Source organism: Harpia harpyja, chromosome 1 (assembly GCF_026419915.1).
Source record: "Harpia harpyja isolate bHarHar1 chromosome 1, bHarHar1 primary haplotype, whole genome shotgun sequence".
Lineage (NCBI taxonomy): Eukaryota > Metazoa > Chordata > Aves > Accipitriformes > Accipitridae > Harpia > Harpia harpyja.
In genome coordinates this window covers 67,377,704-67,403,648 of record NC_068940.1, presented here as the reverse complement: position 1 = coordinate 67,403,648, position 25,945 = coordinate 67,377,704, and the positions used below count along the sequence as shown (strand labels likewise).

The 25,945-nt window shown below is 36.1% G+C and overlaps 1 protein-coding gene across 4 annotated transcripts in view; it reads right to left on the bottom strand.

The window, feature by feature from the left end:
• ZNF385D (zinc finger protein 385D) overlaps positions 1–25,945 on the bottom strand; it is a 456,703-nt gene that overhangs the window by 53,080 nt on the left and 377,678 nt on the right. For all 4 annotated transcript variants that reach the window (XM_052798287.1, XM_052798298.1, XM_052798320.1 and 1 more), the window contains one exon: positions 21,965–22,127. In XM_052798287.1, coding sequence (XP_052654247.1) covers positions 21,965–22,127 — 163 coding nt within the window. The remainder of the gene's footprint in view (positions 1–21,964; positions 22,128–25,945) is intronic.

Sequence of the window (25,945 nt, the reverse complement as noted above, 5' to 3'; positions counted from 1 at the left end):
TTGACTGTTACACACTGATTATTACATAAGCTATATATCAGATGCAATATAAAAAGAATATATCAACGTTAATTATAAGAGGTTTGATGAATCCTTAATTGCTTAATTCTGTGACACAAGAGAAAGAGAAGGAGTGATTCTGAGCATGTCAACATGGGGAAATCAAATGCTAAAAATGGAGATGTGATAAAAGATGAGCAAAAGCTTTAAGGATGGTTAAGTTCAGACTTAAATGCTGAAATTCCACACTTCAAACGTCTAAGACCCGAAATTCATTACGTTATCAAATTCCACGGTACCTTTGCTCCACACTTGCTCATTCAGAAAACAGTTTACAGACTTGTTTCTATTCAGTGCTCCTCAGACATTGCACTATATAGAATCAAACTTGCACTGCCATTTCAAAACAACTAATAACATTTATCTTAAATAGAGATTTGCGAATTTTTCTTTTTATTATAGAAGATGAATCATTAGCCATCAAAGCACAATAATGACGACAACAATGAAAATAACATGTGGCAATTGATCTCAAAACTCTGAGAGTGTGATTCTGATCACCTATCAAAAGTAAATAAGAAAAATACCTTTGTTTTTCAACATAAAACACTACAAATAAGGAATGAGATTTTAGCTTCATCACACCTTACTTGAAACGGTCTTTGTCGTCATCATGTAATAATTAAGATTCTGAATCAGTTTTTGGCATTAGGGAAAGAAGTTCCAAATAATAACCACATATAACAATCACAATTTCCCTGCAAAAGAATTTTCCTGTAAGGGTATGGCTTGGATGTTAGTAGCTAATGCTAACAAAAAACAAACAAAAAACCCCCCCAAACAAAAACAAAAACCAAAAAAACCCAAAACAACCAAACCCAATATATTGGTAAAACTATGAGGCCTAACTTCATGCACATAATCCTTAACATGCCAAAGTCCTACTTTCACTTCCTAATCCAAAACAGCACACATCAAAATTGAGATCAATACAAAAATCTAAACACAAATCCAGATGCATATTTTCACAATGAAAGGCCAAAGCAAAGAACCACCTCGAATTAAAAACACCCAAACAAACAACAAACAAAAAAACCTCACTGGCATTTTCAAAAACTGGATCAAAATGGACAACCAAAATTTGAATTCATGCATTTTATTTCTGTTGCAGAAGGATAATTCTTGTACTTATTCCTTAACTTGCCTAAATTGTCATAGATGGCTGAATGGAAGATAGGTGTTCTGATGTGTGAACATGAATTTGAGAACTGTGCAGAATCTATAGCACAGTCGATAAGTTGAGTGCACAGACTGTAAACTCGTTTTCATGAATATGACTTTTAATTTAGAGCTAGACACAGGAGCAAAGTACTTGAAAACCCATATCAATGCTCAGCAGCTTGCAGACGACTACCAAGTGGCCTAATTTTTTATTAACATTATAGGAAGAAATTGATTTACAGTGGAAGACTACTTTGCTGTAGCAGTTAATACTACATTTACATGCCTCTATAATTTACTTCACTTACGGCTGTCTCTTATATTAATATTCATTATAAAAGTCCTCTTCTAATATTGCTTGATTTGACAGGAATGCATTAGCTATGACAAATGCTTTATAATGTGCTCAGACAATATTAATACAAGCAGAACCTCTGATAATTGCTGTTACTTAAATACAAAGATTTTCTTTTTTATTTGAATTTACCCTTTCCTCTCTTCTTCCAGCCCTTCACCAATAAAAGTTTTGATAACTATACATCAGAATAATTCCTAAGCTCAGCTTGGCTTGCTAAACCACATGAAAAACTGAACCAATTCAGTCCTTTCAGAAATTTTAAGATACAAAAATTGTTATGATGCTTTGGTTTGGGGAAGGATGTTTTAAGTAGAAGTCACTTTCCTTAGCTGTGATCTCTATTTTCTGTTATAGTAAACATATTCTTCCTCCTTAGGAGATGACTTGTTTATGAAAGTTCCTTATCCATATGTAATCTGAGATCACAGTCAGAATTTTTACAAGCATAAAGTACAATAAACCTGGCTACCAGGTTTACTACAGCTCTACACAGTTGTAATAAGACTCACCTAGAGAAATAGGGTCTGAAATTTCAGAGGATACATAAGTAAGGTACTACCACAAATTACATTCAAATTTTGCAATATAAAGAGACAATAAAATTAGTCTGTATGGTAATAGTGCAAAGAGAACTATGGGCAAGGAGCTATTATAAAAAAAAATATTTACATAACCCTGATGTACACAGGGTAGAATCCACGACTCAGCATTTATCAACAATTATATCATAATCAGTTCAGCTTCATAAATATGTTAATTAAGTCACTCAGAACAAAACACTGAAAAACAAGTTGCTGTAAAATAGGTGCTACCAGTGTTTTTGCTATAATAGCTATGAGTCTATCTTTTCCTCAGGCAAAGAGTTGCTAAAAATTTAACACCAAGCACACTGTAATCAACTGTCTCAATCTCTTGTGTTTCCTAAGACATTAATATGATATATTTTAATAGTCTGTGAGATGCCAAAGTTCTCCAGATAAATGTTTTTCATGCTCATACATAAAAACCAGGCATAGTCTAGACTCTACTTTCTAGAAAGCCAGGCCCCAAGTCATCTTCACAACAAATATTCAGGGAAAGGATTTCTCGTTCCTGATATCAATGGCAAACAGGTATTTAATTTAAACAATAAATCTATTTAACTACCTATAGTCAAATGTTTGAAATGCAGATGACGCTCCCCTTGTTTCACAGAAGTTATTACTATTGTAGGAGTAATATGTTCGCAGTGCATAGCAAAGCATGTTCATAGCCTCATGCAAACTTACATGTATAGACCAAATAGAGGGAAACAAGCATATTTTGTTAGCATCATTTTAAAGCAGATAATTCACCTTGCTATATTGTGCTACATCAGTTATTTTTGACTTGTATCAAAGTTGCTAGTGTCAGGATCTGTGAGGGCTGGTAAGTTCTCCTCCCCAGGAAGGCAACAGTCCCTTCCTCTATGGAGACAGAAACACCCATGGCTTGCTTGGCAGAGCGTATGGCACAAAACAAGTGCCCCAGATCCATTTTGGACTAGAACTTGTTGAGGAATATGCAAAACAGAGAAATATAAATACCAGACAGACAGGCAGTTACAGTACTCTAGCCAAACCTTGAAGCTCTTTTTTTGTTTGTTTTGGGGGTTTTTTTGTTGTTTTTGTTTGGTGGCTTCTGATGCTCTGGGCAACATAGCTACCAAATATGCAATGCTGCATCTAGCATGGACCTCTAACACATAGCTGGAGCTTCAGAAATTCCTCCCTCAGTTCCACTGGGTTTTATTCCCAATTTTCTATATGTAAATCTGTTTCAGGTTTCTGGGATTTTTTTCTCCTTTGATAATTCAAGTGCCAATCAAAATAACAGTAACATGATTCATTTGAATGGAAATTGGATAACCCCTTCTTTGAGCCTCGAACTATTCTATTTATTCAACTCAGAACACTATATCAACCAGTGGTATATGGTAAATATAAATTTATAAAATAGGCACTGGGGAAAAATCTCTTTAAACCTCTCCCTGGTTGGTTGCAAAATTCTACCAATGATAATCCAGACCTTTAGATGCAGTTAAACACATATTAACCATTCAGAAGCTCCAGGTGAAATAAATTTCAGTAATAAGTCTTTAAGGATTCTTCTTCAGGGTACATGATCTGTATATTTACAGAACTTCACAGTCTATAAATAATGGTACTATCATACGGTGAGTTTCAGCACTTTTTTTAAAGCTGGAAACTATGTGTCTGACATCCATAAGTATGTCTGATCCAGAAAACAGACAAGTTTTTGCCATAATTAAGGTGGGAAAACAATAAAAGAAGCTGTACATGACTGTACTGCTAATAAAGTCCTGTGCTTCTCTATCAGAATCATTCATTTCTTTAGAGACCCAAAAAAGGAATCTTGTACAGATTGCACTGTTGCCTCAGTAGTTATTTCTTATGTGAAAATTTCCTTCTGAGTAAAAAAGAAAATAGGTTGCCAAAGCACAGCTCTTTTACAAGAGCACATTTTCTCATATATGAAAGAATGATTTGGGGTATCAGTTTCATTGTTCTGACATCGGTCAACCATTTGGTACCAGGGAGATGCATCTTCTTTCCACATCTACTCCGTACACCTTCAAACCAAATTCAGTTTCTGGAAGCATGGCCTCTTGGGTGATGATCACACCTGAAGTTAAATTAAATTAAGAAATGTCTTAAACTGGCTGTGAAATGAGCAAATATTTAAGTCTCCTAAGGCTTCTTCTAGTCAATTTATGAACTTTATTGCCAATACTTCAGATATTATACTTCAGTACTTCAGATATTCAGGTTAGATGGCAAAAAAAATCCATTTAAAAAACATAAATAATAACGAATTCTTCAAACTATGACTTGAAGCAATTAGCAATATATTAGGATAACTCTGAATACTGAAAATATATATATATATATGTTTTTGCTCAGTTCACATAATCAGAGATGTATTTTAAAAATGTATTTTAAAAAAGAAAACAACAACAACAAACTATTAAAAAAACACATTGAAGGTACCACAGAACCTCCTTACTTTGGTAAAACATCAAATCTTGTCTCTCGATTCAGAGACTGCCCAGGTATGTAGTAATGACCTTGAAAAAGATAAGCATATTCTTCAAACTGGTACTAAAAGACTCAGTAGAGTGGGCTCAGCCACTGGAAAGCACTCCCTGCCAACCGTAAAGCAAGTGTGCACACAATAGCCATTGCTCAGAGCATGATGACACACTACCAAAGGAAGACAAATGCACTCCCAAATATGTAAGGCTGGAAATGTCAGCAATATATCTCATGAGTTCCATAATGACAGCCATCTTGATTAGATACAGTGTCCGCAGTATCTGAGGAAGAGAAAAACACGAAGTTTAAAGTAGCACAGCTCTGTGTGAGAACAGAAAAGAGAGAAACTGTTTTTTCCAACTTTCTGGTTTGGGTTTTGGGGTTGAGTTTGGTTTGGGGGTTTTCCTGTTTGTTCGTTTGTGGGTTGGGATTTTTTTTTGCATAAACAGCAGCTGGTAACAAACTGAATAAAAATAATACAGGCAGAGGTCCAAGGTAATACAAAATATAATGACCTGTTCTGGATGAACCAGACTAGTATCCACAACGCTTGGATTATTATTTTTTTTTCCCCTCTGCATCATTGTTTTTCCCCTCAGCATTCTCAATTCAGAGGTTTACTTGTCCAGGAAAATTTTGCATTTTTTAAAATCTCTTTAAAGTACTAGAAAGACTATTACCTGAAGGAAACAATGAGACAAATTTCCAGTCACAGATGGTTCTTCTAGACAATTACTGATTGACAAAAATGTGGCACAAAGTGCTACAGTGTTGACAACCACGCTGCTAATGCTATTCTGTAGGAGTGGGCTAATTCAAAATTCCATTAATTCTCTTCCTTTGTTTAAAGTTAGCTAGGAATTATTAAAAGCTTAAAACAAAATGACAGTAGGAGATAGTCATGAAGCAGGCTTCAGAGCTGTGATAAAGAACAACCAGAGACCTTGACTTGGAACTAGACAAACTATTGGATAATTAAAAGGCAGCCCAGTAAAAACTCAGCATTTGTGAACAGCCATCACAGTGGACAGCTTGAAGAATCCCCTGGTGTAGGAAAAACAAAACTATAAATGAGAATCTCAAATTTTTGCGCAGTGAAACAAATGTGAAAAATTCTCAACAACAACAAAGTGACAATTAAAGGTTTAAATTTGCAGTAGCAGGCTAGGTAATTTTCCTTTAAATTTACCCAAACACACTAGTTAAGTACCATCATGTAGTCTGAATATTCAGACAGATTGTTATTTGCCTTTTAAACAATTCAATGACCTTAAAAGAGTGCCCTGACTTTGACTCAAGAAGGCATTCAGGTATCTGCTAAAAACATGAAAAGGAGATGCAGCCCCTGTGCAAGTGGACGTTGGCCCTCCAAATCTGACAGGGCAGCAGTTTTGTCATTATGAACTTTACATCTACTCCATTAGTTTCCATGTTGTACTTCTGTTCATCACAGGCATAATTCACCTTCTCCGCCTAGTAGTGAGGTTACCATGCTCGCTGTGGATACCTGCAGCAGGAGCTGCAGGACCCATGACACAACATGTACCTCAGGCTGGCAAGCTACAGTGAGAAAACAGCAGGAGAAATGAAAGCCCTTTCAGTTCCCCTCTTCATCTTGGTAAATCAGTATCTGACCATCCAGGTATGCAGGTAACATGCACAAATTTATCTACATTTAAACAAAAACAGCTACCTGACTTGTGCTTCCAGAAAACAATTCTTGTAGATGAATTAGTATGTGTGGATTTTCATGAGGGACGTGTCAGTCATAAGCTTATTACCAAAAAAGCAATTGTTATTGGTTTAAAAGTTCCCAAATCTTAGCAGTTTGAAATAAAAGAGCTGATTCACATTATGAGATACTGCCATACATGCTACTGATTTTGTACAGAAGCCTTCCCCAAGTAGCATGCTCCCAGGGGCTGTGAGCACTGTCACTCCTGTGCACACACACAATAGAGGTGTCCCCACTAATGGTCTATTAAATTGTGCTGCTGAAGTTCACTTAAACTAGTCATAGTCTGTAAGGGAGATAACTGCACTAACCCTTCTCCAAACCACTGCCCTTGTCCTGCATCTGGTGGTGTAACAAGGAAATAGCAACTAGGAAGCACATGCAGGAAAAGCATTACAAGGTGTCCTGGTTTCAGTTGGGATAGAGTTAATTTTCTTTCTAGTACCTGATATAGTGTTATGTCTGGGATTTAGGATGAGAATAATGTTGATAACACACTGATGTTTTCAGTTGGTGCTAAGTAGTGTTTAGACTAAATCCAGGATTTTTCAGCTTCTCATCCCCAGCCAGCAAGAAGGCTGGAGGGGCACAAGAAGTTGGGAGGGGACACAGCCGGGGCAGCTGACCCAAACCGGCCAAAGGGGTATTCAATACCATGTGATGTCATGTCTAGTATAGAAACTGGGGGGAGTGGAGCTGGGAGGGATCGCTGCTCGGGAACTAACTGGGCATCAGTTGGCAAGTGGTGAGCAATTGCATTGTGCACCACTTGTTTTGTATATTCCAATCTTTTTATTTTTATTATTGTTATTATAATCATTATTATTTTCTTCCTTTCTCTCCTATTAAACTGTTCTTATCGCAACCCACAAGTTTCACTTTTTTTCTGATCCTGTCCCCCATCCCACTGGGTGGGGGGAGTGAGCGAGTGGTTGCCGGCTGGTGTTAAACCACCACACAAGGTTGGTTGGCAAGATCTGCTATGTATTTCAAGCTCCTTATGTATTGCCATCAATGGCTGCTGTTATTTCCTTATACTTGAAAGCAGGAAAAAAAGTATGCATCTTTCACTACTGGGAAATGTTGGTTTACTAAGGGCCACTACTGCAAGCAAATTTGACTAGATGGCTGAAGTGGGTAATCTGTTGATGCAACTTTCAGATGGATCTGCTAAGATAATGCTAGAAACTTGCAGCTATTAAACCAACAGAGCAGAAAATGAACCAGAAATAGTAAAAAGTAAAATGTAGCAAAGGAAGGGATTGAAACTGCATGGCAGCTGTCTCAGGACTCCTCTGATAAGGTGAATGAACTAAAGAGCTCATTCAAGTGCTCTAATGTAAGAAAATGGCTATTTGCAAGCAGAAATGAGATAATTTGAAAAGTGTGATAAAAAAGTCTGATTTTTTAAATTTGCATTCTCTAATACTTACCTGGAAACATGGGTTACTAAAAGTAATGCTACTACCTATGCTTTGATCAGTGCAGATCTACTGGATTAAATAAGCAGATCTTCTGAATCTCCTAAAATGCTTATTATAGGGCTTAAAACTAATTAGAGGTGGAACAAGGAAGTGTAAACAGTACTAAATTCCAATTAAAAAGGTAGGAATAATGCTTGAAAGTATACAGTTTGGGAATTAAAACATGAATTTTAATTCTCACTTAATTCAAATTCTAGTAATGACAGAAAAAGAAAATACTAAAGCAAGTATAATAATAGAAAGAAATTAGTCTTCCAGAGAAATAAAACATCTTTAGTTATCTGGAGTCAATTTTGTGACATAATTAAGGACACTGAGAGAGGGTACAGGCAGCTTTGTACCATAAAGCCTTTGTCTATCCAGATAAATCTATGCCAGCAATTATAATTTTCTAGGGTTTTATTTAATCAAGCACTATTCACTTGTCCAGTCCTGTACAAAACACAGAAAGATAAAATATTATGACCTAGGTAGGACATACTTAAAGAATCAGTTATTGAGCTTTGAAAACGCGTGTTGTTTGACTGAAGTCAAATGAATTAGTCTCATGTTTAAATTTAAGCACTATTAAACTTGCCACATAGAGGACTTCATTAGAGAACACCTCAAATGTATAATACACAAGATCTGCAGTCTCCAGGCAGCAGACTTTTTTTTCTAGGAGGAGTCAGGAAGACAAATTATATATTTGAAGCCAGAAAAAAATACGTATGTCCATAGTTCGACATACAACAGAATATTGCCCAGAGGACTTCCATTATTAATTTCTGAGTCAAACCTAATAGCTTTGGTCAAATGATTATGAGAATCCCAATGAGATTCTGTATATGTTATAATCCTTCTCAGCGTTAAAAAAGTTTTGTCTTGATTGTGGAATGAAGCTAACTATTTTCCATTTGCAGTCTTTGGATATTGCCACATCTCCCCACTACCAGGAGTTGTTTTACTATTAGATTGTTGTTTTCATGCAAATTTTTATAGACTGTAAGCAAAATACTGCTTACAATCTCTTTGATAAATACTGAAGTTGAATGCATCTATCTAACTAGGTCTTTCACTATTAAACATTCTTAAATAATTATGTTAGATCTTCCCTAAGATACCTCTCAAGTGTTGATATTCTTTGAAAAAAAATAGATAATATAGTTCATTTACAGTAGTAAAAGAAACAAAAATTTTACATTCCTCCATTATCCTCAAAAAAAGGCTTCTTCACAAGGCTTTCTGGAAACATCACTACACCAGTGGTTTCTGTGTAGCTGATATTTAACCATGTACTCCCAAGTCATCTTCATGTTTACATGAAGCCCCCCAACTTTTCAATAAATTCTTTATTGTTCTTTCTTGAGAACAATATATTTTGTAGTATTAAAAGCATTTGAATCACTGAATCTCCAGCTCATCTTGATTACTTGCCCAGAATTCTAGGTTTTGTGCCATTTGTAAAGACTTTATAATTCCTTTCAGGTAACTGATGATGTAAGATTAGACTGGAGTTAAGACCCTATTCCAAAAGGATTTCACTGGAATTTCTACACGAACTTGTACCTCATGATTGCATTCCAAGGCCTATAATTAGCAGGCTTAAATCCACTTAATATGTTCCATATTCATTCTATATCATTCCAGTATCTTAGATAATTTTTAACCTCTGCACTTTCTAGAGCTGTGCAAACACAAAGCATCAGCACACTTATCCTTCATCAATCAAATATGTAATCTCATAAAAACAATTTTAGGTAGGAAAGTCTAACTTTCTATCAATTCATATTCATTGTCATTATATAATGAATCTCATTTACTTCAGTACTCAAGTCCCCTGTCAGCTGTTGCTGTATTTTTCCCAAGATTGGCATCAGGCTGATAGACCTATAAATACTTGATTCATCCTGTTTACCTTTTGTGAATACTGACACAACATTAACTTTCTTCTAGTCCCCTGGATATTCTACAGTATCTACAATATACAGAAAAACAACAGTTTATCCAGGAAGCTCTTTGTATCTGCTTCTTTTAAAACTTCCATTTGCAACTTTTCCTGATCTGTTATTTAATTTAGTACATGTGGTTAAATACACTTAATTTTACCATTAGCATGGAAAGCATTTAAACATCAACATTATCATCAAGTTTACATAAGTAAGCTGGTTTTTTCCCTTCTCAAATCAAATCTATCAGACACAGTTCCTTGGTCCCTGTTACTCTTAAAAGCATCTTTTTATTTCCCTTAATGAGCCCATATTTATAATTGCATCATTTTTTTTCCAATAATAATATTCTGTAGTTCTTATTTTCTCATCTACAGAAATTGTTCTAGCTCCTTTGATACTAACTCCACTACGGACATGCCATAAAACAAGACTTTTAATACTGGGAGGATGCTATTTGATGTATGTCATGGTTTAACCCCAGCTGGTAACTAAGCACCATGCAACTGCTCACTCACTCCTCCCCCACCCAGTGGGATGGGGAAGAAAATTGCGGGAAAAAGAGTAAAACTCGTGGGTTGAGATAAGAACAGTTTAGTAGAACAGAAAGGAAGAAACTAATAATGATAATAACAACAATAATAAAATGACAATAACAATAATACTAAAATAATTGAAATATACAAAACAAGTGGTGCACAATGCAATTGCTCACCACTCGTCGACTGATGCCCAGTTACTTCCTGAGCGCCCCCCAGGCCAACTCCCCCCAGTATATATACTGGGCATGACATCACATGGTATTGAATACCCCTTTGGCCAGTTTGGGTCAGCTGCCCCGGCTGTGTCCCCTCCCAACTTCTTGTGCCCCTCCAGCCTTCTTGCTGGCTGGGGATGAGAAGCTGAAAAATCCTTGACTTAGTCTAAACACTACTTAGCAACAGCTGAAAACATCAGTGTGTTATCAACATTCTTCTCATACTGAACCCAAAACACAACCCTATACCAGCCACTAGAAAGAAAATTAACTCTATCCCAACTGAAACCAGGACAATGTATCACAGTGGAGTACAGAATGCACAATGATGAAATGAGAAATACACAATAATTCTTCAAGATTGTTGAAACACTACATGGATTTTGAGAATAAGAGACTCAACACACGTATTCTGAAGTTATAGGTGTGGCCTGCCTGAATTACCTATAAGCAAGACATTTACTCCATGGAAAACTACATTAAGTCTAAGAAGCACAGAGTTCAGGTGCATGAAGACCAACCGCATGTTCACTTTCCTCCTCAAACAGATACTGCTGTCACAGCTATGCTTTGCCTTGAGATAACTTGATGTTTGCTGGTGCTGAAGATAACTTACTAAGCTTAAGCTTAGCTTAGGCTTACTTACATGATTTACAATTCCAGTGTGAGCAAACCTTAAAACAACTAGATGTTAGCTGAATTTTTTTATTTTGCCATACATTCAATAATTCAAAACACAATAAATTTCTGGTTTTTTTTTTAATTTATTTTTTGGGGGTAAGGAAGGGGGACAATGGCAGGAACTGTGAAAGTATTTGGTCCTGTCTGATATTTTAGTTTGGTTTAGCTTTGTTTGACTGGGACCAAATATAAAATGAATATTTGCAAAGTCTAACTCCATTAATACAGTAAGTGGAAGGTAAATTTTAGCAAAGCAATGACATAGTACAGAAGAATTTCACCTGTGAGACTTCTCCAGCTGAGGAAAGAAATCACTGATCTGCTAATACTTTAAATACATTATTGAAAGATGTGGAATACCAAATGGAAGACAGAATAAATATCATTGTTGCAAAATAAAATTGTTCTTAACATTCTTACAGTAGTTTTGAATAGTACTTAGTTTTGGCCTATTTCTGAAAATGCCTACTATATGTATATAGGATAGTCTGCTTCTAGAAATAATGATTTCTGCTGTGCTGAGTTCTGTTAACATGAATGGCCAATGAAATGGACTGGGTAAGGCAGATTCCCCTATGTTTATTAATAAAACTGTTCCAGTTCTGGTTGTCTTTAGATCACTCTGAATGGTGCTATAAGGGCATCGTATAGCAATGGCTCCAAACATTTAGCACAGTACATTTACTCATATTCTTAACCTCACTCTCCTCCCTTCTTGATTTAGGCATGGAAAGAATATGACATGAACAACAAAAGAAAATAATCTAAGCAAGCTCTAAAGCATCTTTGGAGATGAGGTGGCCTCTGCCTTAGAAATGTCCCCCACAAAACAAAACCAGTATTCAAACAGATAACAAGCAACTACTTCCTCTTTCTACGTTGTCCAGCCAATACAATATCAGCTTGAAAAAACATGGATCACTTAAATGAAGACCTGCCTACTCTTCTGTTGCCCTCAAAGGAGACCCTTCTCATTTGAAAAATTCCAGACTGGCAAAAACTGACCACGTATCTGAGAGCGCTGGATCAAGAAGCTTCTGCTCCATTCAAATTAGCCCATAAGCTGACAAAATAAACAATTACGCAATAGTAACAGGCTTGTGAATCTGATGCTTTACAATAAAAACTTGAAAGAGGATCTAGGACTGCAATACCATATTTTTTTTAAATCCCAATGGCTAGAAGTGTGGAGTCTTCAGACCAATCCCACTAGCTAGTGTCAATGCCATTTCCAACATAAAAACAAAACATACCATGAAGAATGAGTCATTAAGCAGATACATGCTACAGTGCTTGATCTGGTTTTTAGAGCAATACTGATGAATATCTGATAAACAGAAGGTTACTCCCAAGATTCTAGTAGTTACAGCTATGGGCATGCAGAAACCAAGCTGACACTTCCCTGAGATGCTATGAAAGACCCTATTTAATATTTCAATAGAAAATGCTTTTCAGACCTATGAACAATACCATTGTTAGTACTGGACTCTCATACTGATTCAATAGGCTGATACAGATGTTGTGACTGACAGCAGTTTCTATCTGCAGGATTATTCAAGCATAAAATTGTTGTCAAGGCAATCCCAGTCAAAAGCAGCTGGGTCCACAGAAAACACATGGTGTTCATATGACGAAGCCCTCAGCATACGTAGATGCAAGCAAAGAAGGATTTTATTGCACATTCATGATCAACTGCGGCACGCATATATTACTGTAATTTTTATATCGCCGTTTAGCTACACTCTGAAAGAAAGAAAAAGCGCTAGTTCTACATAGAGATCAAAAGAGACGCTATTGTCTTCCAAATTACCATTGAGCTCTAATGCAAAATTGGTACAACAGTCTGTGGAATGCTGATAACATTTTGTGCTGCAGTTAGCTACAGATTGTCTGAAGTATGAAAAAGTCAAAGTGTAGGTGATTTAAAGTGAAAGATGTAGCATGGTTAAATTTTACTGGTTTGGGCTGAATTTTCCAGGCATGTGATTAAGAGAACTGATAGCTGTGACTCAGTAATCTCTAATTTCCAAGCAAATTACAAGAGAATCGGAAAATAAGAACATCTCTTTCAGACTATAGTTTCTTTCAATGATTTTTCATTCAAGTAAAATTTAAAAAGAAAACTTGAACGTTCAGAACTGGGTCATTGGGAAGTGGGCCATGAAGTCCGATAGCTGGCTCTGAACCCATCTGTGTTGTGCTAATCACCAAGCAATTACTCCTCATTTATTATTTCACACTTGCAGCTTTAGAATGTTCCACCCAAAATATCTCAAACAAGTTAATATGAAGTAAAAATCCTTAGAAATTCAAGCTTCAAGGCCATTGTTCTGTTTTGATGTGTACTAAAACATTGACTTGTAAAGGAAATCAATTTATGTCCAGGATCTCACAAGCCTAAACCCAGAGTTAGCCTGTTAATTCTGCTGTGCCCTAAGCAATGCTGAAATGATCTGAAGAAATCACTTGCCAAAACAAAAGCACACTTTATGATATAATAAAGCATATGGGAACAAAACAACAGCTAAGTTATACAAACAGACTGCACTGAATTGCCTTCTTAGATAAAACATCCTTAATATAATAATTACACATACAATGATATCCGCAGCCTAAGCTGTACCAGCAAATTGCACACTGGGATCATACAGTAAATTGTTTCTGCATCCACCAGCAGATTTTGAATAGTATTAAATATTATTTTGAATTTTAAATACAGTTGACTTTTGTACCATTATTAGAAATAGAATTTAGTTTAGTTACAAAAGATTACAAGAAAATCTGCTGTCTACAAAAATGCTAATAAATAGGCAGTGGCACTTTAAATATATGTCAATGTCATAAATACAGCAGTATGTCTTCCTCAGCTTTCCTTGAGAAAGGAAAATTTAGGGTAGCGTGCCATTAAGAACAAAGGATTAAAAAAATAACTTGAAGAGTAAATGATAAAATAGGGTAGCTATACCAAGCAACACCAGAAACAATCCAATAATTCTTAATATTTGGAAGCCCTCATAAACCTTATAGCCTAGCCATTACCAAAACATATGTTTATAATAAAAAAGAAAATAAGCTCAAAAGTCGAATGTAAGGGAGATAAAATGAAAGCAGAAATAAGATGATTTTCCTTTTCAAGTGGGAGTTCGTTTCCATTACAGGTTCTGGAGCTGAACCAGGACCCGCACAAATAAATCTACGTACAGAGCTAAGGTACACATGGTTTTGGCTATCTGAGTGATGAAAGAAAGCAAGCAAGGTGTGCTAATCCATGATATTGGAGGAAACTGTTAATTACCTTTCTTGAACAGAGAAAGGCAACTATTGCCAAACAAACATGCAGAACATATTCATATAAATATATCCAAAGAATATTTCTTCATATTTTTAAATGAAACTGTTGTAGTACTAGTCAATTATATGTTGTCCTTCTATAAATATTCATAACGACCAAGATTTCATTTCAGCACTACATTTGAAAACTTTTTTCTACAATTTAGACCAAAAGTTTTGAATCTTAAATAAAGCAGCACATACTAATAGCAGGGAATCCCTTGGCTCCTTACTAGAGACCTGAAAGAGACACAACATTCTAATAGGACATGTTTACTAGGACACCTATGGTTGAATGTAATATGAGAAAGATGAAGTTAATATTTTAATACTAAACCTTACATATTCCAGCAATCTACCTTTATTAGGCAATACTTTTATTTCAATGCCTAAAAACTTAGATGAGAAAAAGGTTCATGTTTTTTTAAAAACAAACAAACAAACAAAAATAAATCAAGAAACACTCTTCTTGTCAGTGGGAAATCTAAAAGCTATTCAAAAGGATATTAAAATTTCCACTTGACAAACAGTGTCATTTATTACATGATCATTCAGAATTAAATAACAGAACTCAGATTTTGAGCATTGAGCATCAAATTCTTACAGAGCAATTAATGATTCAGTTAAAAAGAATCAAAATCTGTGGAAAAAAAATTAGGCACATTGAAGGAATGGGCAATTTGGTCATTGAGGTTGGAATTTGTCTCAGCTAACTTTAGGTATCAGCGTAGCAGTTTACATCTGACCTAGTCAGCACAGGTGTTTTTTATACTTTTTCTCAGGTCTTCACCATTCATCTGATTTATTATAGATATTTACTTTAGCATAAGATGAATTCTGCCCCAGACTTCATTGACATGATTTCCTCCCACACTAAGGAGAAGCCAGTGCAATTAGCGTCAATATGTATGTCTATAGCTGGTCAAAGAAATTCCACCTAGGCTCTCAATGAATATTATGTTTAATAACCTCTGCCCTTCTCTCCTTCATATATTCAATAAAACCAGAAGTACAGATGAACAGTCTAAGCAGTTCAGTAGATTTTGTTCTGTTAAAACACTCCTTGCATTTGAAGCTGAGTTCTCCATCTCAGTAATGGCATAAGACATCCTGCACACTGTGCAACACATTATAGCCACTCCCTACACATCTACAGACCAACTGCAGCTCCAGTGTAAGCTGATGTTAAGGCAACAGATCTGTGTTAGCTTTTACTCTCAGTATCTGTAGACTGTTGAGTCATTCCACAGAAGCACAGTTCAAGGTTGCAAGGGTGCCAAAATGCACTATGGAGTTATTAGAAAAGGCACAATACACCAAGACAACACAGTATATAACAGGGCATGAAGTACACTTACAAAGAAGAAAACAGCTCTGAAAATAAAAACTGAATTTGTCACGTATTTCAACAGAAAGACATAAAGAAACAATTTAAAATGCAAGAGAGCTTTGCACTGCAATCAGGTCCCATCAATGATCTTTTTTTTTATTTTAATTGCATGTAAAATACATTTTATAACAGTAATGCATATTACATAAATTCAGTGTGATTTGCCTGATGGGAAACTCGTGCAAACCTATTAAAGGCATGCATTAGTAGCATTTAGAGATTTGGATAAGTCTTACTCATTTCCATTTTAGTTCTTTTCTTTGAGCTTACTCTTATTTTTTTCTTACAGTTTCTTAGTTCTCATTTTTACAAAAGGACATAAAGGATAATAGAAAAAACACTGGATGAACTGCCAGGCTCAAAACGTTGTGGTCAGCAGCACAAAGTTGGAGGCTAGTCACTAGTGGAGTCCTCCAGGAACTGATATTGGTGCCAATATTGTTTAAAGTCATCATTGAGGACCCAGGCGATGGGACAGAGTGCACCCTCAGCAAGTTTGCTGATGCTAAGAAACTGGGAGGAATTCTTGGTACACCAGACGGGTGTGTTGCCATTCAGAGGGACCTGGACTGGCTGGAGAAATGGGACAACAGGAGTCCCTTGAAGTTCAATAAAGGGAAATGCAAAGTCCCACAAATGGGCAACAATAACCCCACGCACCAGTCTGGGCAGGGGGCTGACCGTCTGGAAGCAGCTTTGTGGAGAAGGACCTGGGGTCCTGGTGGATACCACTTTAAGTGTAAGCCAGCAGTGTGCCCTTGCAGCAAAGAAGGCCAATGGCATCCTGGGCTGCATTAGCAAGACTGTTGTCAGCAGGTCGAGGAAGGTGATCCTTCCCATCTACTCAGCACTGGTAAGACAACTGCAGTGCTGGGTCCAGTTCTGGGCTCCCCAGTACATGAGAGACATGGACATACTGGAGCAAGTCCAGAAAAGGGCCACAAAGGTGATTAAGGGACTGGAGCATCTGTTGTACGAGGAGAGGCTGAGAGAGCTGGGACTGTTCAGCCTGGAGCAGAGAAGGCTCAGGGGGGTCCTATCAATGTGTATAAATACCCAATGCGGTCAGGGGCAGGCAGTAAAAAAGACAGAGCCAGAAACTGTTTTCAGTGGTACCCAGTGACAGGACAAGACACAACAGGCACAAACTGAAATACAGGAGATTGGACTTAAATACAAGAAAAAACTTCTTTACTCTGAGGGGGGTCAAACAGTAGAACAGGTTGCCCAGCAAGGCTGTGAAGATACTCAAAACCCAACTGGAGAAGATACTGAGCAACCTGCTCTACCTGACCCTGCTCTGACCCATAGGGGTGATCTGGTTGATTTCCCGATGTCCCTTTTGAGGTCTCTTCACAGAACCTCAAAATTTCTGTGATTCTGTGGTATTTGTGGCTGCCACCCTCCAGCATATTTTCCTGAATCTCTCAATTTCATGCCATCTTCCTTTCTTCCTCCTTCAAAGTTTACCCTGACTTACCACATCATTTCTGATTTCTTTCTCTTTCTTGCCTTCCTTTTTTATGCCCAAGACCTTGCCAGACTGGCTGCTCTCTCCTACTCCACCTGCTCTCCATTTCAGAATTATCCCAGCTGGGCTGCAATTGTTATTTCACGAGCGAGTTTCATCTGCTGACCAGAAATATCCTATCACTTCTTAGATAAAAAGAAAAAACAAAAGGACTGAAAAGGGGTAGCTCAATTAAAATTTTCCCACAGAGAAGAATTTTCATATGTGCCAGTGAAAGGAAAATAAGAGAATTTATGCTTTCCCCCATGCTGTTACCCACACGTACATTCAGTATCTGGAAAAAACTTTCCTCCTTTTCCTTCTAATCTATCCTTCAGTGTTCTCATTTCTTGTGATGCCTTTATCACTTGAACATGTTTATGTTACCACTTTTTTAAAACACCTGCCTATTACATTAACAGTGTCTATCCCCCTAAGTTGTCTCTCATCTTATGTGTAGACTGTAAGCTCTTTAGGACAGATGCCAGTATTTTGTTCTCTGACAGCACAGGAGTCTCTTAGCTCTTAAGACTGTACTAATGATGGATGATCTTGTCCGTGCCTTGGCCCAGGTACACACTCTTTCTGTTCATCACATTTTTCTCTGTTTTTAAGACCTGTTCCCTGCATTTAAGTGCACAAGATGTAAGACATAGTGTATAACATTCAAAAGCAACATTAAAGACTTTGCCATAGTGATGGCCTCCCAATGACAGGTTTCCCCCCCCTTGGAAAGGTCTGGTCCTTCTTCTCCATTGATAACAAATGATCAAACTCATGCTGAATTCTCTGCTGAATAATTAAATAAATAAAAATAGCCCAAATCTTCAAGACCTAATTCGTGATAATGTGGTCATGGAGAGTCCTTTTTAACTTCAAATAGCTTTGGAAAAGATCAATATTTAGACATATGCAACAACTACAGGGATATCATTTTACATGGATATAATCTTGGACACTCACTCTAGGTTCAAAAAAATTGAAGTGTGGGATAATGACTTTACTGGATGGGACATATAGTTAGAATGATAGAACAGTCTATCTAAATATAGTCTGAAAGGTGTTCCTAAAGTATCTGTCCTTACAGCCAAAGTGAAGGTGTGAAGTATTTTTATGAGGAAAATATACCTTGACAGAAAGGAGGGTCGATTTGTAAAGCTATCGAGGACGTTTAACAACTTTATGTCAGTGAATATGTGTGCATGGTTGTTAATATATGGTGAAAACATGAATTTTTATTGTCACCCCTTGAATTGGAGAATCAAGAAATACTGAAATCTTGCTTGTATACTACCATAAAGTGGGCTTGTCTTTGGAATAGTGACACTTTCTGTTTTTCTGTCCTGAGTGACTACATGTATCACATAATAAATGGTAAATACAGATGAAAGAAGGACGTTAAATAATAGAACTGGTAACAGAGTTCCCAAATGTTGAGACTGGCATTGTCCATTATGTGACTGCCAACATAACTCTTCATATTTCATTGCCCCAATGATTTCTCAAGTTCAAGCCTTCTAATAATTCTAAAAGTTTGCTTAAAGGGGTAAAAAAAAGTAGTGACTTTCACAGAATGAGCAAAATGACTCCATATTTAATGTTTTCTCCTTAACACATAGTTTAACCACCAGGAATCATTTATGAAAGGTTTTAAGGAGTCCATTTACATTGTGGGTTGCACAGTCTCCATTATTTATGGCAATAACACATGCTGGCACCACATCTAACAAAATAGTTCCAGAATAAGCAACATAATAAATTGCTGCTTTAGCTCTTGAATCAGTTTGTATACTGTGTGGTCTTTTTCATAATCTTTATTGCATAGCACTGCAGATTTCCTGATGACATTTTGTTTGCTGGAGCTGCTAAGGGTACGCAGAACCACTGAACTCAAGTCCTGACCAATGTGCTGTGACTAACGTGTAATTCACCATTTAACCACTGCTGTACCTGATATATTGGAGGCGATAGGAACATGACCCTATCCTCAGTGTATTTGGGATCAAGTATTAATCTTCAGCAGAGAGCTTTAAAATACTGTAGAAAAAGCTTTTGATCCGAATGATCACAAGTGCACAAACTTAGTAACAGACCTTATTTCTAGTTAAGAAAGATTAATTAATAAATTCTGTTCATAAGGACAGCTATTCCCTCAGAACTGCATATTACTATCAGAATATTTTACTTTTACAACCATCATTTACAAATGTGCAAACTTACACATTTAGTGTAGTATAATCTGATGTTATTCCGGCTTTCAGAAATCATTTTGCCCATAAAAGTTCTATCAAGCAAATATAAGACACAGAACAACTGGAAAGGAAAGAAAAGAAAATCTGATTTATGAAATTTTTAACTTGTCATGTTTAACAGAAAATTTCATCCTTTTGGCTACCCAAAATTTTCTTTTTTTTCGCCTTTTTTTTCTCCCACTATGCATACGTGCTTGATTCTACAAAGGATGATTTACACCAAGGATGCTATTCTACTGCCAGTTACATCAATGCTGACCTGTAATAACTGTATTTGCATTTGGATAGAACTGGCCACCTTTCTTTGAATGCCACTGGTTGAATAGGGCTTTTGCCAGCAGTTGAATATGGCTCTCAGTCTTTTGTGAAGTTGTCAGATTTTGGGCTGTTTGTCAATTAACATCAATATGTGTCTTTCAGAATTCCATTAAGGTCAGTACTTCTAACATAGAATACATACATGTACAAATATACATACATATATGTATATACACATTCTGTGAAATTAACCAGGAAGTCACAAACCACGTGTAAAGCTGAGGAAACTCCTGCATAGGCCACTGTTTTTGTGTGCAACTGGATTTCTGATGTTTTCTTATGCCAATATAAAAACTGATTTGTACTACTGACCTTCGATACAAGACAGTTCATATAGCTCGTCAGGGATCTAATTCAAAGCCTGATGGAAAGACTCAGACTGGATTTAAGGCACCTTGGAAAATCCTTCAAACTTACACAGCATAAGATAAAAACTTTTGAATAATACATTTTAAAGCTTAAAAAGATCTCTTTTTTCTTCAGGTTTTTTTTCAATCACTGGATCATATTTTGTAAACAATAAGTCACTCTTTCCATACGATATCCCCCTTTCTGTTCTGAACATGCCAACAGGTAACAGCAGGAAAAACTTTTAAATGTTATTGGTATGTTTAGAAACACATATATTTTCATAAATAACTTTTGACGTTGTTCCTGTTCTCCCATGCTTCATTTCTTTCATCATAGAAACAAAAGTACTCAGAATATTTTCTTTCTTTCTTTTTTTTTTTTGGGGGGGGGGGTAACAAACATGAAAATAATGTAAGCATTGTTTTTTAAAGCAATCACATTATAATTAGGATATAAATCTCCATAAAAACATATGCTGTCTATAATAAAGGGCTGTAACAAAGATATATAGAGGGAGAGACATAGAGGTATCTGTCTATAACAAATATAGCAAGGATGTATCTTAAGGAAAGTACTAAACATGTCTGCAAGGTACTTATTTGTTATACTATAATTGGTTAGCGCACATCCATTTACAATTCTAAACTTACTGCATTGGAATTGTTCCAAATGAGTAGTTTTCAGCATCAGTAGAAAGGTCTCCGTTGTTTCACAGCCTTGGCTTTTTTGCTGTGGCTCTTTTTGGCTTGTTTGGGGAAGGGGGATTGATTATGACTAAATACGCAAACTATATCCCTTCATACAGAAGAGCAGTCATGCCTTGTGAGATACTAGAGTACCCTTCAGTGAACTTTCAACCTTCCTTCGAAACTTCCAGTACAATAGTCACATATTTAAAATGCAAGCTTAATCAAATCCTGTTGACTTTACCAGATACTCACATAGTTTATTTGCAAAGGAGTACCTTTTACCAACACGATAATTTAAAGGATATTATTTCAGTCTGAAGGCTCATTTAAGCAGAATAATTGGCATCAATAGCACTTACCTGATTGTGTGGAATAGAGGTTATACAGCTATTTTCCAGCTCAAAACCATGCAATAGCCATTTTAAAAAAAATAATGCAATGTTTGAAATTTATGAAAATTGGGTTTTTACTAACAAAGCTTTTGTAAGAGGCTTCTAGACACAAGTAGCGCGATTTGCTACACTGTTTGTGGTTAAAAGAAATGTGCCGTATGTAATTATTTATAGAGAGGTACTGCAAATAGACTAGGATCTTTAGATCAGTTGATATGTAATAGTTTAGCCACTATAAAAATTAATCAAGTCATGAGTATTGCATTCTGTCCTAAAAGAATGACAAGCCTCTTTTCACTAAGAGAATTCGGTGACATGACTATCATACTCTCACCAGCCTATTGAACAGACTAAAAGAAACTAGTATCACACAGAAAGATGGATCGAGCATGAATCAATGTGGCAAGCACATAACCAAACAGACATGGAATTAAACAAGAAAAAAAACCCCAAACCAAAAAACCAAACAAAACCAACAAAGATTGTCGCTTAACCTGTTTTGTCAGAGCTGGTATTGATGGTATTGGTAGTGATGGAAGTGAAGGTAGTCTTTGCGCTGTCCTTGGTAGTAACAGATTTCTGCTTATTTTTCATGGCTTCCAGTGCTTTGAGCTTCTTGGCATGTTTAGTGCCTTTGTAGTGGGCCGCAGCCTGGCTCTACAAAGGAGAACAAAATGAACCATGCAATCAGGCTCATTTCTAAACTGGCATTCTCTGTATTAGTACAAATACAGACTACCTTTCAATAATGGGTACCATTCACATTATCCAAGTAGTGACCAAACAGAAAATTACATTTAGAATGATGCTTGGAAAACAATGGAAAAAATACTCAAGCAACCCCAATTTGATAAATACAGTATATTACTGTATAACAGTATATTACTTTCAGACCAAAATAAGATTGTTTTAGTCTACCATGCTACCATTAGTTTTTCTATCAAGACTTTTTTTGCTTTTGCATTAAAAAAAAAATAATTCTCAGGCAACAGGGAGGAAGGCACTCTCCTCCCAGTAGCTTTGCACTTTTCCAGTTTCTATTTCCAACTAGAGATTTTGTCAAAGCTTCCTTCAAAGAACAGTTTAGTATTAACAGTGGTATCAGGAACTTCTCAGCAAAGACTGACAGTAAAAAATAAACCAAAAAACCCCAAACCAAAACCAAAGCCCAAACAAAAGAAAGCAAAACATAAAACAACCTCTTCAAAGCCCATCACCAAAGATTTAACTGAATGTGAGGCAGACATGCAATTAGCTGGCTTTCTTAAAAAAAAAAAAAAAAAAAAGGATTACTTTTGTCTACCTTCTACAAAAGGTAGCGTTTGAAATTCAAAGTCAAGAGCATCCTTTCAAAGGAGAAAGCTCACACAAATCTTGCCACAGTCCCAAATATATTTTGGCTACTTGATATCATTAAGCTAAAATAGACTTGTATATGCATTACTATTAAGACTTATGTATTACACTGGAAGTATCTTTATTATTCTAAGAGTAAATACCAACTTTTCTTCATTTAATTCATGTTGCAAGTATATTTCAAGAATAGCATTTGAAGTGTAGGATAAAACCTTATACAAAACCCACTGGAATTAGTGTGAATATTCAGAGTTTATTTCTTCTGTAATTATTTAAACTCCTATAAAAGATAGTCTTCCAGTTAATAAGTTAACAACCTGAAAAACTCCTTATATTTTTATTGCTGAACTTCAGATTTTATTGAGAGCAGCTCCTTTCTTACTTGAAAGAGAAATTATTAAGGGTCTAGAAAAATAGTCAAAATTTAGCTACTACAGAATTGAACAAATAAAAAGCAACTATGCTGGGTCAGCCCAAGGACCCACAAAGGTCAGTATTTTGTTTCTGGCATGAAACAACAGCAGATACTTAGAATATAAAAGAAAGGTAAAGGCTTTCCATTGTGGAATCAGAAGAATTAAAAAACACCTATGTAATTTAGTGGCTACAAACTCAAAGGATCAAAGGGACAAAAAGACACGGTCATTTGACTCACTAAGCCACTCATGCAGGTAGAAGAATCCTGCATTATCTGGCATCTCTTAGTCATTAGACCTTTATTTAATGTTATTTAATGTGCTGAATTTTGGGGAGATGAATTTTTATAAGCTACAAGTAAATGGAGAGAGGAAGTTCTAGTGAATATCACAATAAGAACGTATATTAATTAATCGTGAGATTTATGACTTTCAGCTTTCATGAAAAGTCATGATTCCCTCCAGATGCCTGAGATGTGAGAAGCTCAAGGTGAGTAGGAAAGAAGTGAGAGACCTTGTCTAAACCAATAAACGCATATATATGTATGTCTATACATGCATAGATATACACACATGCATATGCTTTTGTTGTATATTGAGATGCATCATTCAGTTTGGTTGAAAAGCCAGTTTCTCTGTACCTAAAATAATGTAAATATTGTATTAGGTACCCTTATTGAAAGAACACTGGACAGTGAAGTTATTAATTAGAAACACCTTGAACAGAAACAGCACAATCATGCACCTTTTACAATTCCCAACACATAACATTGAGACATACTGTAAGCCAAATACAAACAGTCAAGAGATGTTAATTATTGTTAAACTGAAAGACCAGTGTCAAGTTATGATGATGCATTAAAAATTACATTTTACAGTACATCCTCATGTTGCTATCATGTCAAATATTTTTACAGTTTCTAGTAAAATTTAATTATCAGTCAGCTCCAGATTCTGACTGCACTTGTTCTCCCTAACTAATAGTGTCATTCTTCATATATCAGAATTGTAGTCAGAACATGGTCCTTAATACTGAATTATGAATGTTGATACTAGTTTGATACATAGATCAACTTTCTTCACAGAATTGTTGGTGGAGCAACCCAGGTTTATGTCTCCTGCATTCATAGTTCTCTTCCGTCCAAATTCTCACAGCTACAGCTCCACAAACCTCAACTCAAGCAGAGTGTTGGATGCATAAGGAATATACGAGGGCCTATGTAGAAATTGGTGACCTTTTCAGTGTTCTGAAATATATGAATGAAATTGCTCCGAAGTAGAAACACATTGCTCAAATTTACAAGTATGATGGCTGCTACACAGAGTTGTCCATTAATCACTTCCCACAGAGCGCTGCCAGTTTACCCAGCCTCTACTTAAAGAAGATCTTTATGCCTTTTTATTTCCAAGTTTAAATCTCCATCCTCTGTGGGGACATGAAGCTATCAGAGCTTGTTTCAATATAACTGTAGCTGGCACATTAATGGTATTTCTATGTGAGAGCAGACAGATCGCTCCTAAGCATTTAACCAGCTCCAAATTAGCTTATGCTGAACCTTTACAACTGAACTGGAACCCTTAAAAAAAAAAGTTTGTCATTATCTTTCCCTGCAAAAATAAGATGTAGGAAATGGAAAAAGATATAAATATCTTTTTCAGCACAGAAACTTTAAACATGGTACCTCACTGAATCATTTCTTGCAGCCATAAGAGAACTAAAATAACCCTCACTGCTTAAATGGCATTTACTTGTAGCCTACAAAACTGGTTACTTAAATGGTATTTACTCGTAGGTTAAATGCAAAAATAAGATAGATCATAAAACGTAATTATTCCCAACTTTCATGCAGAATTAAGAAATACTGAGAGAGAGCAGAAGAGTTAAAGACAAGTTAGTTCTACTTTTTGGTGCCAACCATGATGCTTAAGTGAGTGAAGAGACTATACCCCTTCAGAAAGGTGAGAAGGGGTCTCCTTCTGGAACACTTCAGAGTTCAACAGTTGCAAAAACCAAGAAGATAATATATACACGTTTATATATTACCTTACCAAGTTGTGCTAGAAGTTGTGCTCAGACAAATTACGAGCAGAGGTTACAGGTGAAACCCTGCATCTACAGAAGCCAATGGGAATCGAGGGAGGATTTCCCTTTCCATGTTTTGTAAAAGGGTACTGACATTTATAACTGCTCATCTTGATGGACTCCAGTCCCCTTTGAGATACAACTGTTTGATCTAAAATCAGGTGTTCTCTCAAATGAAAGAGATTCAGGACAATCCTAAAGGAAAAATTCCCTATTACTACAGAACACTTCATAATCATAGTCCATCAGCTATCCTAAAAACCCTCTAATATTAAATTCTGTTTCTTTTTAGGATTATAAAAGAACACATTAGAAGAATACCTTAAAAAAGAGCTTACTTTCTTCTTTCATCATGGTTTCCAAGTTCGTTTCTCACATCATAGTTTCCATGTTTGATTACACAGAATTAACCCTAGCACTGCGATGACAGGTCACTGTCAGCTAACAAGTGACCCAGTCAGCAATGAAGCATGCGAAATATGTCAAATATTGCTGGTGCAACATTACATTGAATTTTAACATACTATATCCATTCATAGAAAAGATGTCTAACGAGAAAGTAAAAGGTAGATTATTACTTCGTATCTGAAGTTGAAAACTCTAGGATCCTTGACTAAATT